Below are 17,271 nucleotides of genomic sequence, written 5' to 3'. Positions count from 1 at the left end.
TATTAAAGTGATCAGCTTTAACAACTTCCTGAAGGCGCACTATACATCTACTGCGACAGTGTGGATATATATATATATATATATATATATATATATATATATATATATATATATATATATATATATATATATATATATATATATACATATATATATATATACACACATATACACATGCGCAATTCTGCTCTTCCAGTCAAAGGATGCCTGCTGGTACCCACCGATCCACGTGGCAAAAGGCAGAACAGAGCTTTGCCTGCGTAAACAAGGCAGAGCTCTGTCCAGTCACAGCAGGGATGTGCTGGATTATGTCCCAGAATAAAATCCAGCACATTCCTTAGTGAAAGCATCTCACAGTTAACCCCAGCCAGTGTCACTAGTACAGCGACAGTGATTATTTTTAGCACTAATCACATTATTTGCATCAGTGGTTCCCACAAAGTCCAAAAAATTCAGTTGGTGTCAGATTGTGCTGATCACTGGCAGTAGTAGTATAAATTTAAAAAAATTCCAGTATATATACCATAGTTTTAAGATGCAATAACTTTTGCGCTCAAACAAATCAATTTACACTTATTGGGATTTTTTTTTTTACCAAAAATATGTATCAGAATACATTTTGGATTACATTTCTAAAGAAATTGGATTTTCTTGCTTTTTTATTGGATACGTTTTATAGCAGAAAGTAAAAAATTGGATTTTTGTACCGTTAAATCCATTTGAGTTCATCGATGAACACAGTGCTCCATAAATCATATCTAGTGGGTTATATTGCCTCCTCCAGTAGTAGGACTAGGCAGAACAAAAAACACCTGGCTATGCCCATGGGCCGTCCTCAGCTGGAATATAACCCCCCTCTCTGCACTAGGTAACCAGTTTAGTAGCAAGCAGTATTAGAAGTATCAGAACTCCATAGAGGGGTGGGTGCTGTGTTGGTCGATGAACTCAGAGAAATGTATTTTACAGTAAACACAAAAATCCCATTTTCTCTTTCGTTCGACGGACACAGCGCTCCATAAATTATAACTAATGGGACGTCCAAAAGTAGTGCCAAAAGGAAAATGAGGGGTGGGGAAAATAACCCCAGGCTAAATATAACAGCCCTTAACCAGGACACAGGAGCCTTAACCGGGTCACAGGAGCCCCATCTGAAAAATAAAAGGTTTAAAGAAAAACACCCCTCAAGAAGGAACAGCCCCTCTTAAACAGAAGCCTGCAAAACTTTGCAGGCCAAAAGAAGCATTTGCAGATGCCTAAGTATCTACCTTATAGAATTTTGTAAAGGTATGCACGGGCGACCAAGTGGCCGCCTTGCAGACTTGCAATATTGAAGCCTGATGTCGGAAGGCCCAAGAAGCACTCAGCGCCCGAGAAGAATGCGCCGTGACAGGGAAAGGTGGTGGAACCGGACCTTTAATGGAATAGGCCGAGTCACCGTCTGTCTGAGCCATCTGGAGATGGTAGCCGAAGAAGCAGCCAGCAAGGGAGTCTCCTGAATATTCTCAAATGGAAGTTTCTGGAGAACTGAAAGTGCTAAATTTAAATCCCATGGTGGCAAAAGAGCCCATACAGGTGGAGCCACATGTCGAACCCCCTGAATGAAGGTACGCACTAAAGAGTGCATGACTAGGGGTCGATGTAAGGAGGTTGCCAAGGCAGACACCTGGCCATTGATGGTACTCAAGGTCAACTTATGATCAACACCCTGTTGAAGAAAGGTTAAGATCCGAGCCACAGAAAAGGATCGAGGATGAGTGCCACTCGACTCACACGCTTTCCATGTACAATGGTATATCTTGCTGGAAGACTTCTTCCTTGCCTTTACCATAGTAGGGATCACTGATCCAGACAGACCTCTATACCTCACTATCTGGTTTTCAATAGCTAAGCCATTAAAACCAGTGACTGTAAAGTAGGATGGTAGATCAGCCCTTAAGGCAACTGGTCTTCTCGGAGAGGAAACCCCAAAGGGACATTTACAGCCACCAGGATGATTGGAAGATCCTCTCTTGATTCCTCGCAGGAACTGCGGAGGAAGCCTTAGCTGAGGATAATACTGGCCTTACTGTGGCCCCTGGACGTCTGCGGCGTCTGTAAGAGGACCCGTGACCTCGTCACAAACTTCGGGATCCTCCTGTGAAGCCGAACCTGGTAAAGGAGCTGCATGTAGGACTGTGCAAACAGAACTGCTTGAAGGTGGATACCACCAAACTCAGAACCTGTATGCAAATCTGGACAGAGAATTGTCTGTGTGACAGCAGCCAGTGAATCATGGCCTGTGGTTCCTGTAATTTGTCCAGAGGAAGGACCACCCTGGTCAAATTTAAAATCAGACCTAGATAAATCAATTCCCTGGGACAGGGATAGGAGGGACATTAGGTAGTTCAGACATCACCTGAACCTTTGCAGGAATTAAATCCGCACAAGGTGACTCAGGACCTAAAAACTTGAAAGGACAAACTTTATCCCCCTTTCTGGGTACCCCCAAAATAAACATTTTGCGGATCTCCTTGGCGCTCAAAGAAGTTCACGGGGCCGTAAACCAACAAATATGTCCCCCCACCCCAATAATGGGTGAGGGCAGACCTTCATGCTGAAGGAGTCTTGTCTGCTGGTCCAGGGTACATAGCTCTAGGCTTACCCAACCAAGGTTGCTAGGACCCTCCCGGGGAAGATTTATTTCCCTTATTCTCCATACCAGAAGCACAAATAATTTTTTATGGGCTAAGGAGGGCCTCAAGATTTTTAGAGAAATTTTTGCGTATGTCCGATTTTCACTATTTCTCAAAAGGCTCAACTTAAAACTTACAAATATTTGTTATTTATTAACCCAATACAGGTTTAGATTTTATTTTTAGAAGGAACTTAGCAGGGATTTTGTAAAATTTGCTGTGTTTGTATCTGCTAATAATGATTTTAGTGCGTTTTTAGCAAAAATAATGTTTTGGTAAACATTTGCGCAAATATTGCAGGTCCTTAAAGTTAGTAGCACCTTTCATTTATTCTACTGGCCCTTTGCTTTCAGAAAATGTATAGTTTGGGGGGGGGTGGGGGGGGGGTCTTTTAAAAATTCTGAAAGCTGTAAGTGAAAAATGAAAACCTCCAGATTTTTGGAGAAATTTGATCATTTATAATTTTGTGTACATTAAGTTTTCACCATTTCACAAAAAGGAGCAATTTAAAATTTAGAAATATATGGTATTTATCAACTCAATACAGGTTAAGCTTTTATATTTAGCAGGAATTTATCAGGAATTTTGTAAAATTTGTTTGCATCTGCTAATAATGATTTCAGTGTATTTTTAGAGAAAATACTGATTGGTAAACATTTTAGCAAATATTGTGGGGCCTTAAAAATCAATAGTTCCTTCCTTTTATTCTACCGACCCTACGCTTTCAGAAAATATACTGTTTGGGGGGTTGTTAAACTCTGAAAGCTGTAAGGGGACAATGAAAACCTTCAGATTTTGTGGTTAATTACATTTTCGTGTATGTTCAATTTTCATTATTTTACAAAAAGGCATAATTTAAAAGTTAAAAATATTTTTTATTTATTAACGCAATACAGGTTAAGCTTTTATATTTAGTCGAAATTTGCAAGGAATTTAGTAAAATTTGCTTTGTTTATATCCGTTAAAAATTATTTTACAGAATTTTTAGCGATTATATTATTTTGATAAACATTTGCACAAATATCGCAGGGCGTTAAAATCAGTAGCACCTTCTCTTTATTCTACAGGTCATGTGCTTTCAGAAAATATATGGTTTGGGGGGACCTTAACCACTTGCCGACTGCCTAACGCCGATTTACGTTGGCAGTCAGCCCCTCACAGGCAAAGCGACGTAGGTCTACGTCGCTTAGCCTGTGAGGCTCTAGGGAGCGAGTGAGCGCTGCCGGAGGCGTGCTCCCATCACTCACTGACCCCCCCCCCCCGCGTGTGTACCCGGCGGAACCGATGTCTGCCGGGCACTCGCAAATGTCCGTTAGAGCGGGAGAAAGGCAGGCGGCTAATGTAAACACAGCCCCCTGTCATTCTCCCGTGTAAGAATGGAGATCCAACGGTTCTGCTATGTAGGACCGTTGATCTCTGTTCTTACACCAGTAGCCACATCCAATCACAGTTAGAAGCACGCCCCTAGGGACACACTTAACCCCTCCTTCTCAAATAAAGTAACTCCTTCTCTGCCAGTGTCATTTTTACAGTAACAGTGCATATGTATAGCACTGATTACTGTAGTAATGTCACTGGTAACCCCAAAAAATCGCAGATCGCCGCCATTACTCGCTAAAAGAATAAAAAATAAAAATGACAAAAATCTTTCCCTTAGTTAGTAAACGCAATAACTTTTGCGCAAACCAATCATAAGACACTTATTGCGATTTTTTTTTACCAAAAATATGTAGCAGAAAACAAATTGGCCTAAAATGTTAAAAAAATTTTGATTTTTACATTTTTTGGGGGGAATTTCATATAAAAAAATTTGCAAAATATTGATATTTTTGCAAAATTGACGCTATTTTTTTGTTTATAGCGCATGATCAAAAAATTGCACAGGTGATCAAATACCACCAAAAGAAAGCTCTGTTTGTGGGAAAAAAAGGACGTCAAATTCGTTTAGGTACAGCGTCGCACGACCGCGCAATTGTCCGTTAAAATAACGCAGTGCCGAATCGCAAAATAGGCCCTGGTCAGGAAGGGGGTAAAATCTTCTGGGGCTTAAGTGGTTAAGCTTGAGAAATTTGGATAGTTCTATTTTTTTGCATATGTTCTATTTTCACCAATTCGCAAAAAGGTGCAATCTAAAATTTACAAATAGTGGTTATTTATTAACTCAATACAGGTTAGCGTTTATAATTAGTAGGAAATTTGTAAAATGGGCAGTGTTTTCATCTGCTAATAATGATTATAGTGTATTTTTAGCAAAAATATTTTTGATAAACATTCGCGCAAGTATCATTGTGCCCTAAAAATCAGTAGCATCTTTGTATTCTACTGGTCATGTGGTTTCAGAAAATATATGGTATGGGGGGTCTTTAACAAACTCTGAAAGCTGTACGGGAAAAATAAAGAAGCAATGGAAAAATTGCAAAAACGGCCTGGTCAGCTAAGTTTAAAAGTGGAGAACAGAGCCTGGCAACGAAAGGGTAAAGGAATGCGAAATATTACCTTTTTTTTTTTTTCTTGAGAAGGCAGCCACAACAGATAAGTCCATCTTCTGCCAGCATGCTGCGAAAAATACCTTCTTTGCAGCATGCTGGCAGAAGACCTGGCTCTCTGTGTGGCGGCAGTGGTCTCTCTGAAAAGATCTGACATATACTGTAGCTTTGCGGTCAACAAAGCTCATGCTCTTTGAAAAGCTATATAGGTCCGATTAAGCAGAGATCCTCAGAAAAAAACACTGCTTCCACACTGAAAGTAATCCTTTACAGAATACAGGGGAATCCCTGCAAATGGAGTTCTTTGGGGACCCCCAGGTCAATCAGAACTAGTGTCCACATTGGAAGATTTCCCCTCTATTACTTGTCTGGGGGCAACCCAAAATGTGGAATTTTCATTTACTTTCACTTCCAATGATAATGGCAAACAATAATCTCCCTAACGGGGGGGGGGGGGGGGGGGGTTACAGAGAGCATTAAAGACTGACAGGTGTTCTAATCCCTCTCCATTCTATCCAAACTAAGAAAAAAAAAAAAAAAAAAAAAGGTTTTGCCTTTCATTATACTTTAAGGTAATGCTCATTCATTCAACACAGGACAGCGTGAACCGCTCTGATGGCTAAAAGTCAGGCTCAGAAGTTAATTAAAAAAGCAAATAAAAAGCTTACACATGCATATTAATTCTAGGCACTACAATTAGATACTAACAGAGGCCTAGTCGTGACTGGTTTTCTTCAATTTAAACATGCACACATACTATACTATTTGTTTAAAAAAAAAACAGGGGGGGGGGTGAGATGAGGGTAATTTAATTACTGCCCCTCATCTCTTAAAGCTGCCATGACTATGGCAAGAAGTTGCATGTGGTCTGCAGCCAAATATCTCTTAATCGGACTAAGTAAATTTTCAGCTGCACAGATCCTAGTCCACAGGAAAAACTTGAGGCAGGACAATGAAAGCTGGAGAACAAATTATAATATACATTCTTCACAGAAACAAAACTCTAAAGCCTCGTACACACGATCAGATTATCGAACGATCTGTCGTCCGTTTTTTGTTGCATGCTAGTCTCATGTGGAAAGTGAAGAGGTTACTTTCATACGAAAATTCCCGTACGACAGAATTCAACTTCAGAAGTGATGTCATGTGTTGAATTGTTTTGTATGTGTTCTTTTGTTTCTGAGCATGCCTAGTCTTACGATATTTTTTGGACGAAAACTGTACTAATTAAACAAAAATCGGAGGTTGTGTTGACGTACGATAAAAATGTTATAGCCTGCACATCCAGTTTTTGCCATCCTAAAATCTGTAATCGGCTGTCGAAAGCACTATACTAACAATCCGATAATCGGTAGATCGTTCGTCGGACGAAATTTTCCTTCCGATTTTAGTATCGTGTGTACGGCCTTTAGTTTGAATTCCTCAAATGCTGCTGTTTTATGCCACACCAATATTTAGCATTGCTCCTGTTTCCACTAGTGAACCCCACAATGGTAGTAATCAAAAACAAGTCCCACCTGCATTATCTATGCCTGGCACATCTCCATTAGTAGTTGCTGCTACACACAACTTCTTTGCATTGCTAAGCCCGCGACTGTTGAGGAAAACAGGCAAGTGGACAATATTGCGCATGTAGTCATGACCATTAATGTTGGAGTCTCTCAGGACACTATTGAGGTTCTGGTTGATTGCCTTGATGATAATATGTGGGTCACTTGCAAAGATTGCAATAAAAGGGCCTTTGGAGAACAAGACCCGCACCTAGAAGAAAAAAAAAACAACACTATAGTAAAACTCCATTCAAAATAACAAGGCTTATTTTTAAGAAGTTAAAACAGTTTCTTTACACCAGTAGTTTTCACTTTCTACAGTCAGACCTTGGTTACATCCCTGCCTGAAGGCAACAAACTGACCCCTGCAAAATATCAGTACTTGCCAGTTTGCAAGGTGGAGAGTTTCTAACTTCTTCCATGGGTAGACATCTAAAAGCCCTGAGACTGTTGTTGGGCACCAGCATTTTAAATTTGATTGTCAACAGTCCAAACAGTCACAGAGCTGCCATTTAAATTACACTCTATTGCAGCATTTCTCAATTGGGGTGCCACAGCCTCTCAATCTGGTGTGCTGTCTTGGGTTGCCAGGTGTGCCACCCTGCATGTGGCATTTTCACACAGCACCAAACATTTCCATGATGCAGGCGGGCTGCCCAACAGCACCATGGAAAGTGTGATGATAATGCAGACTGGCCACCCTACAAAGCTGTGTAAGAGGCCCCAGGGAAGCCATGTTGTTTGAAAATCATAGTCAGCCATGACATTTCTTACTTTTTTTTTTTTTTTAGTAGCAGTGACCCCCCTTCCCCCTTGAGGGCCTGGCTACAATAGAACTTCATCTGATACAATTAAACTTTTAGCAGCATTCTAAGACATCCTTATTATATAACATATTGAGACATAGTATACTGCGGAACCATTAGAGAAGTCTCAGCAGCCAAATCTCTTGGGCCTTCCATGTGTAAAATTACCATCTGAATATATGCAAAGGGATGCAGTAGAAACAACCAAACCCCCATGTCATTATATAAAACACATAAGGATAAAGTGTTCAGTATAGTGCACCATCACACAGAAACTTCTGGAAAAAAACTGCTTCTAAAAGAAGGCTTATTAGAAACCCTGCATAGATGGAGCAATAGTTTATGAAATGCACAGCCAAAGATAGCGAACTTTACATGAAACATTAATTTGCAAACAAAGGAAATCTAGTTGAACTATAGCCACCAGAGATCCTGCCACCAATATATCCACTTTCTGTGTATGTTCAAAGATAGACATAAAATACTAGCATAATGCAGAACCCTGAGGACAGTCATTGTGCATTCAACTGAGAGATACCCTCTGATCTGCAATGCATACACAATTGAGGTTTATGCCATCAAGCAGATAGCAGAATCCAGGACCTAGGTAAAAACTTGCTCTGTGGCTACCAATGCATTATATATCTATCCAGTGGAAGTACTGGGGGACTTCAGGTAAAAAAGTGTGAAGGTGAGCGCACTAAGCGGTGTGTATAGTGAATACTAGTAACCCATGATAGGTACAGCTTCCACTCCTCCCTGACCATGGCCAAATGTTTAGTTGGAATAAGTCACCCATAGAGAAACGTACACTGAAGTAAACCTGAATATCTCACTCAGGTGAAAAGCACCCAAAGTCTCTCAATTCCTGAGGCTTTAGGCTGGCCATACATTATACAATCTTCTTACAGCTATCTTTAAACCTTTCCCTAGAGTCACCTGCAACCATGTAGCGCAAGGCCTGCCTAATTGGATACAATTGAAGTTGTTTAGTTTTGACCCCATATCACACGGTCTTTGGTAAATCCAAAGGAAAATTGCACAAGATAAGTGAACATACATGGCCAGCCTTACCCTGGTCAGGCCTGGTAGTAAATTAAAGCTGCCGACATCCTGAGCCTGAAAATGTGGCCATAGCAGTCAGAAGTACACCACCTGCCCGTGATAACGAGCAGTCATTAGGCACAGGTTTGTCTATGCAGCCCTTGCATAGAGGACTAGTCCAAGATGCAGTCAATTATATGTTGCCGGATCCATACCAAACTCAAGCACAAAGACCTAATTGCACCGAGACTAAAGGGAGAGGAAGGTGTCTGACCTCTTTTACAGAGGAGACTAATGCTTTTAGGATTCCCAGAGATTCTTTCGCCACAGGTTTTTTTATGCACTTTTGGCAAAGATTTTTGGCCCAGCTGGCTACAATTTGCCCTCATAGGAAGTACATGCTTAGGGTGGGAAAGCGCGCTGCTGGTCTTAGCCAAAACCACTAATTAGCATTATGTGCCTAGTGGTTTGGTAAGTACAGAGGTGGCCTCAGCATGCTCTAGCTTACCTTGGAGCGGTCCTGGCTCTTTGCAGGGCAGGATGGTGCAGCATCCAACATGGGTCAGCTTCAAGCAAACATCCAGCACATGTTCCTTGGAAGCTTTCCTGCCCCTGCTCTGGCCCCACCCCTAACTGCCACATCAGTAATATGGGTGGACACATACCTGCTGATAGTGTGCCCTGTCCTCCCTGCTGCAGAAGGTGTCTGGCTCCTTAAGATTAGGGTTCAAAAAAACGCCGCCTTGGCGAAATAGGAAGGGATGTCACTAGCTGCATCTAATTAGAATGTACCTGCAAGTGACGCAACCAGAAGTGTGGTGTACCACACATCCACTCATACCTCTACCAAGATGGCCCCGGTCAGAAGTGATGTCGTCACCACATCCCACGGGCATGACACTGCCATCTTGATCCACCATGTGCTCCAGATCACAGCAGGTAGGAGCCAATGCCTGGGGGAAAAAAAAACAGCCAGTGCCCCTGTGCCTCCTGGTTCTGCATCAATGAAAGTGACACACTCGAGGCGCTATTGATTCGATGCTTGCAGATGGGGGGACGGTTGCTTACACCTCAGTGGAAGCGAGACCTCGGGCAAAAAAGAAGGGAGTAACCCCGAGCACGGTCCTCTAGTTGCCCCTGTCCTAAAGCTGCCTAACCTCACTAGAGGCTTGTGCAGTGGGACAGGGAGGCCCTTGCAACTAGCACAGAGCCTAAAAGAAAGTAACATGCTTGTAGATCCTGTTGGTCCGGAGGAAACACAAGAACTGAGGCAATAAGGTATGTGACGGCATATTAAAATGGTGGATGATGTGTTTCCTGGTTTAGGTGGGAAAAGACCTACCTCTCAGATGCTGCCCTGGAAGATGACTAGAGAAAAGTTGCTAGGACCAGAGATCCCAGCCGGGAGCCTAGGTCCTTTCTCCTGACTAGACAGATTAAAACGAATTACCTAGAGCAGAGAGGGGGATTATATACCAAGCTGAGGATGGCCCATGGGCGTAGCAAGGTGTTTTTGTTCTGCCTAGTCCTACTCCTGGAGGAGACAATATAACCCAGTAGTTATGATTTATGGAGCACTGTGTCCATCAATGAATGAAAGAGAAATAAACATTTATGGAAGGGATAAACATGGCAAGCAAGTATTTAAAAAACATTTTATTTTATTTGATTTTTCTGTGCTTTTATCTGCATTTCTTAAGGTATTGACATGGTTTCGGTTCAGCTGCTACAATAATTTCTCCAGAGTAAGGCTAACATGTAAAGGTCTCCGCCTCTGTGATGTGATAGTAATAGAAATGTACTATGCGCTCCCACTATCTAACTTACAGCAGTAGTAACCGGAAAGGGATGAATCACACAATGCAGTTTTTTTTTCTCCAAAAAGGTGGGGTGCACGACTAATAGCCACTGAAAATATTTTGCACATTTTCAGCCTTCCAAATCTGGACCTAAAAAGGGACACTATGGCAGTGCTGAGGGCACTTGCATGATCCACGAGCCTAACCATTAATAATAGATGTCATCTCAATAACAACCACCGTGACCCCCCTCCCCCCTCAACCAATTGCCAATGCTAAAGATGTACAAAATGCACACCTCTGCTCTTCTATATAATTAACATCTTCTTACATAACTTAGGTTAAAGGATCAGCAGCTCTCATTTAAATTCAGTTTATTGAATAAAAATATTCATAGGTTGGCAAAGGCAACTTTGATCCAAAAATTTAATTTCATACGTTCATTGTTCACTCTGATACAATGATAAATGACAAGCCAATTTTATTTCATCATCAACCCAAAGCCACTATAGTAGCAGAGCCAATCTGCATAAACTGTCAAAAATGCAAGCATCTTTAATAAATAAATTGGATATTTAGTGCATAATCCACCAGCAGGTGGCACTAAAGGAAAATAAGTGCTAGGACTTTGCTACCCTCCTGCAAGAAGGTCAGTGCCTAGGTGACAGCCGGTGTTTACTGGCCCTGTGTGTAATCAAGCAGCCCATTACGTAGGAGATATACAGCTCAATAAACAACCTGCTCCCATTAAACAGACACAGACTAGCAGGATGTATTGCCATCATTTATTTCTGCTTCTTTCATGAAGCTTTCTGTCTCTGGCTATGGCAGCCCTCCGGGGCAAATTCACAAGCTGCTTGTAAAACCTCCTGCGAACGGCAATCATTATAGAAATAATAGTCATGTAGATCATTTGTGGAACTTCCAATGCAGTTAATTATGGCTGTAAAAGTGCTACAAAACAGCAGTGATACAGCATTCACAGCACCGCGAATGAACGGGCTTTCAGAGCCTGTAATTAAAAGGCAATGTTTTCACTAAGTGCTCAGTGCCATCATTTGTTATCCAGCATCATTCTATGCCATTTATTCGCAACTCACTTCAATGTGGAGCATATTTAAATTGCCTAAAGGAGAAATCCAGGCAAGAACACTAAAAAGGCAAAAGCCCAATGACTACTAACTTTATTTGGCCGTTTATATTTTCTAGTTATCTTTTGACATGCAAATAATGACTTTTAGTTAAAGCGATTCTAAAGGCAGAATGTTTTTTTTTTTTTTTTTTTTTTTAACCTTAATGCATTCTCTGCATTCAGGTTAAAAAAGAAAAAAACTTTCTGAGCAGCTCCACCCCCCCCCCCCCCTTCTATACTTCCCTAAGCCCAATCTCAAGGTTTTGCAAAGAGCAGGCAAGTATATGTTTATTATTTTAATTGAAAAAAAGAAAGATGAAACCTTTAATATTACTTTGACTTGTAAAATTCTTTTCTTGGAGTACATCACAGGACTAGATATTCATGCCTACTTGCTGCCACCTTCAGATGAATGAACACTGGCTTAAAAAAAAAAAAGGCTGGAATCCTCACATTGGCATAACTCCTCCCAAATCAACTAAGACTGAGTCTTAAGCCTCGTACACACAAGTAGAAATTCGGCCGGGAAATTTCGTCCGACGACCGATCTGCCGATTTTCGGCTTGTTAGTATGGTGCTTCCGAGAACCGACTCTGACTTTTCGGCCGAAAAATCCTGGTGTGCAGGCTATATAATTTTTGTCGACCGTCAAAACACGTCCGATTTTCGTCTCATTAGTACAGATTTGGATGGGGAAAAATCTTATGAGCAAGACTAGGCATGCTCAGAGATGAAAGAACACAAAGAAAGCAATCCAACACATGACATAACTTCTGAAGTAGAATTCTGTAGTGCGGGAAAATTCGTGTGCAGTCTAGAGAACATTCCAACCAATAGACACCACTCTGGAAAAAAGACGGACGACCGGTCGGCGGAAATTCGTTGCGTGTGTACGAGGCTTTAGGCCTCACCCTTAGCATTTTGTAGGAGAGGGATTTTCATGTCCTGTCATGTACTCCAAGAAAATGGATTTTTGTAAGATCTTACCGTAAAATCCTTTTCTCTTAAGCTCATTGACAGACGTAGTCTTCTTGATTCTCAAGAGCTGGGTTATGTTGTCTCCGCAGGAGTAGGACTAGGCAGAAAGACAAAACGTTCTGGCTCCACCTTAGGGGCAGTCCCTGAGGGTATATCCTCCCTCTCTCTGCTACAGGGAATCAGTTCTGTTCTAAAGCAGTAACAGAGAATTTAACCCAACCCAACTCAATGATAGAGGGGCGGGTACTACGTCTGTCAATGAGCTTAAGAGAAAAGGATTTTACGGTAAGATCTTACAAAAATCCATTTTTCTCTATCGCTCATTGACAGACGTAGTCTTCTTGATTCTCAAGAGCTGGGACATCCAGAAGCAGTGCCACAAATGAGGGGTGGGATTGACAAAATCAAAATCCAATCTAGAAGGCCCAACCGGTGCCAAACTAGAAGTTTTAAAGGCTCATTATAAACAAAGAATGAGACTCAAAAGAAAAATTTCCAACGGAAAAAAACCCTCGAGGCAGACCACTGGTCTCCTCAAATGGCGGCCTGCAAAACCTTGCGGCCAAACACGGCATCAGATGATGCCATTACATCTACTTTATAATGTTTTGTAAAGGTATGCACCGACGACCAGGTAGCCGCCTTGCACACCTGGACCACTGACGCCTGATGGCGAAAGGCCCATGACGCACTAAGTGCCCGAGTGGAGTGCGCCTTAACAGGGAACGGGGGCTCCCGACCCTTAATAGAATAAGCCTGTACCACCGTCTGTCTGATCCATTTGGAAATGGTCGCGGCAGATGCAGGCAACCCCTTTTTGGGTCCATCCGGGATCACAAAAAGTGAATCCGTCTTGCGAAACGAGTCTGTCGTTTTTAAGTATACCCTGATCGCCCGGACCACATCCAAGGAGTGTAAAGCAAACTCCTGAGGATGACTGGGCTTAGGACACAGGGAAGGTAATACAATTTCTTCATTCAGATGAAATTCTGAAACCACTTTTGGTAGGAAGGATGGATTCGGACGAAGAACCACCTTATCTCTATGAACCACCAGATATGGGGAACGACAAGATAATGCGGCCAGTTCTGACACCCTGCGTGCAGAAGTGATAGCCACCAAGAAGGCCACCTTCTGGGACAACGTAGGTAGAGGAATCTCCCTAATATCTTCAAAGGGAGGTTTCTGAAGAACCGACAATACTAAATTAAGATCCCAGGGTGGTAACGGCGCGCGCACTGGCGGAGCCAGATGTCGCACCCCCTGGATGAAATTCCGCACCAAGGAATGAGTAGCCAAAGGCTTCTGAAAGAAGATAGCTAATGCTGAGACCTGACCCTCGATAGTGCTCAAGGCCAGTTTCTGCTCAACCCCTTGTTGCAGAAAAGCTAATATTCGACTAACCGAATAAGACCGTGGACGGAACCCCAAAGGTTCACACCATGCAATGTAGGACTTCCATGTGCGATGATAAATCTTTCTGGAAGTCGCTTTCCTTGCTTCAACTAGAGTAGGAATAACTGAAGCTGACAATCCCTTGTCCTTCAGCACCTGGGTCTCAATAGCCAGGCCGTTAAAGCCAGCGATCGTAAAGCAGGATGGAAGATCGGTCCCTGAGACAGTAGGTCCTCCCTGAGAGGAAGTCTCCACGGACGTCCGCCACCAGTCTGACCACGTCGGCGTACCAAGCTCGACGAGGCCAGTCCGGAGCTACCAGAATTACTGGAATTCCTTCCTCCTCTATCCTGCGAAGAAGTCTTGGCAGTAACGCGAGAGGAGGGAAGGCATACATTAGCTGGTATTGCCCCCACGGGGCGATCAGTGCGTCTGCGGTCTCTGCTAGAGGATCGCGGGAGCGAGCCACGAATCTCTGTACTTTCCTGTTGAATCGTGATGCCAACAGATCCACATCCAGGGTGCCCCACCGTAGGCACAACTGGTGGAAAACTTCTGGATGGAGGGACCATTCCCCCTGATCCAGAGTCTGACGGCTGAGATAATCTGCCTGCCAATTCTCCACCCCCGGAATGAACACCGCAGAGATAGCTGGAACAAATCGTTCCGCCCAGCGAAGAATGCAAGCCGCTTCTTTGGCCGCTCGGACACTCTTGGTGCCCCCCTGGTGATTGACATAAGCCACGGCCGTGGCATTGTCCGACTGGATCCGAACCGGGCTGCCCTGGAGCTGCTCGGTCCAGTGAATCAGACAAAGTCTGATCGCTCTCAGTTCCAATACATTTATCGGCCACCTGGATTCTTCCAGGGACCAAAGTCCCTGGACAGATAACTGACCGAGAATTCCTCCCCATCCGGATAGACTGGCATCCGTGGTCACTATCGTCCAATATATTGGCAGAAATGACTTTCCCTGGCTGAGCATCGGAGACCGAAGCCACCAGACCAGAGACTCTCTGGTCTGTTTGCTCAATCGGATCTGATTGTCCAGGGATTCCGGATTCCGATTCCATCTGAGAAGAATCTCTTGCTGAAGAATTCGGGTATGGGACTGGGCAAATGGGACTGCTTCGAAAGAAGCCACCATCAACCCCAGAACCCTCATGCAAGTTCGAAGAGAAGACCAGCTGTTGGATAGTAACAACTGGACTGCTAATTGAATCTTCCGGAGTTTCCCTACCGGAAGAAAAACTCTTGTCCTGACTGTGTCTAGAATTAGACCCAGATATTCGAGCCTCTGGGTGGGAACCAGAAATGACTTTTGCTGGTTCACCAGCCACCCGAATTCCTGTAAAGAAATTATAGTAATTTCTATGTTTTGTAGCAAGGTCTGAGGAGACTCTGCATGAAGCAGAAGATCGTCTAGGTAACCAAGAATCGATATGCCTCTTTGGCGCAGTAGTGCCAACATTGGGGCCAACACCTTCGTGAAGACCCGAGGAGCCGTGGCGAGACCGAAAGGTAACGCCACAAACTGATAGTGGTTCTCTTCTACGGAAAAGCGTAGAAACCGCTGATGTCCTGCGAAAATGGGAATGTGAAGATATGCGTCCTTGATGTCTATGGACGCTAGGACATCCCCTGGATGCAGGAAGGCTGCTACTGTGCGAATGGACTCCATTCTGAATCTTCTTATGTTGACAAAAGAATTGAGTGCCCTTAAGTCCAGAATTGGACGCACTTTGCCCTCTTTCCTGGGTATTGTAAATAGGTTTGAATAAAACCCCTGAAAACGTTCTGTCCAAGGAACGTGGACTACCACTCCTTGTTGTAGTAAATCCGTGACTGCTCTCCGCAGATCTTCTAAACGATCCGGGGATAGTCGAATATTGGAAGGGAAGAATCGCGCCGGTGGGAGAGATCGAAACTCGATCTTGTACCCTGACCTTATGACTTCGCAAACCCACTTGTCCGGGATTCTGGAAAGCCATGGATCCGGGAACCGGCGAAGACGTCCCCCCACCGCAGTTATGGGTGGGGGCGCACCTTCAGGCTTTGGACGATTTATCTTCAGGTCTGGAGGGGGCGGGCTTTTGCTTGCCCCACCAACGTCCCCTGAAGCCTCCTGAAGGAGCTTTGGAGGACTTAATTTTTTCACCCGCGGGACGAAAAAACCTCTTGTGAGCAGAAAAAGAAGGCCCTCGTTTTTGACGAGTTCCTTTACCTTTAACATTTTGCGGTAAAAAGGTGCTCTTTCCACCCGTGAGATCCTTAATGATCTCATCTAAGTTGGCTCCAAATAGACGCTCTCCTAAAAAGGGGATATTAGCCAATGCTTTTTTGGAACCTTGGTCGGCTAACCAACCTTTTAGCCACAGTGTACGCCTGAGAACCACCGCTGAGACTGATGCTCGCGCCAATAATGGAGTGGCGTCTAACGCCGCATCACACACAAACTGTAACCCCTGTATCATTTGTTCCAACAAATCTGATACCGCCTGAGGGACCTCTTCTAAGTCCCGGCGTAACCACTTGGTCCATTCAGTTACAGCCTGCGAAACCAGACCAATAGCAATTATTGGTCTGAAAGCTGATCCAATCAAGGTAAACATGGTGCGAGACATAGCTTCTATCTTGCGATCCACTGGATCTTTAAAAGACGGAGCGTCGGGGGGGCGTGGTCTGGACATGGTCGGCTAGGGTCGCATTCCTGCTGAGCTCCGTGCTTTGCCTCACCCGGCCCGACTTACCTTAGCTGTGGACGTGGATATGAGGTCGTGCAAGAAACGGAAGACCAAGGGGACATCTGGAGGAGTGGGATTCCCTGCCGGGACGCGATCCAGCGGTGAAATACACCGGTTCTTTCCAGCATCACAGACATCCTCCCCGGCTGGCAACATGGCGGCCATGCAAAGTCCAGGGCCTTCTGGCGGGAACGATCCATCGACCTCTCCTGCCTCCTCTACCGGAACTCTCCTGGGCACCCCAGCGGCGTTTCATCCACCGACCCCTAGCTCCTTGCCCGGGACGACCTTTACAGGGGTAGATGAGGAACTTCGAGCGATAATTCGCTCCCTGCCTAGTACTAAAGACATTGAGGCAATAGTGGGCCGACTGGAAGCGGCACATCAGCGGGAAGTACAGAAAGTGAGGGGAGAGGTGGAAAAGGTGGCTGATCGTGTCACAGCAGGAGAGACTAACCTTGCTGCCATGGACTTGCGACTAGCGGCTCTGGAACGGGAACATGCTGCGCAGCGGGAAGCCACGGTTGCCATGCAGCTTCACATGGAGGACCTGGAGGATCGAAGCCGGCGGAACAATGTCCGCCTTAAAGGATTGCCAGAGGCTACGGGTCAAGAAGACCTCTCCGCCACCGTCAGCGCCATTGTGGGCATCCTGCTGGGGGAAC

At 44.1% G+C, this 17,271-nt stretch overlaps 1 protein-coding gene across 4 annotated transcripts in view; it reads right to left on the bottom strand.

Moving 5' to 3' along the window:
- Positions 1–17,271, bottom strand: part of KIDINS220 (kinase D interacting substrate 220) — a 337,500-nt gene that overhangs the window by 205,994 nt on the left and 114,235 nt on the right. For all 4 annotated transcript variants that reach the window (XM_082248990.1, XM_082248991.1, XM_082248992.1 and 1 more), the window contains exon 19: positions 6,676–6,919. In XM_082248990.1, coding sequence (XP_082105116.1) covers positions 6,676–6,919 — 244 coding nt within the window. The remainder of the gene's footprint in view (positions 1–6,675; positions 6,920–17,271) is intronic.

Source organism: Pelophylax lessonae (genome assembly GCF_965119305.1).
Source record: "Pelophylax lessonae genome assembly, chromosome: 3".
Taxonomy (NCBI): Eukaryota; Metazoa; Chordata; class Amphibia; order Anura; family Ranidae; genus Pelophylax; species Pelophylax lessonae.
This window is presented reverse-complemented; position numbering and strand designations above follow the sequence as displayed.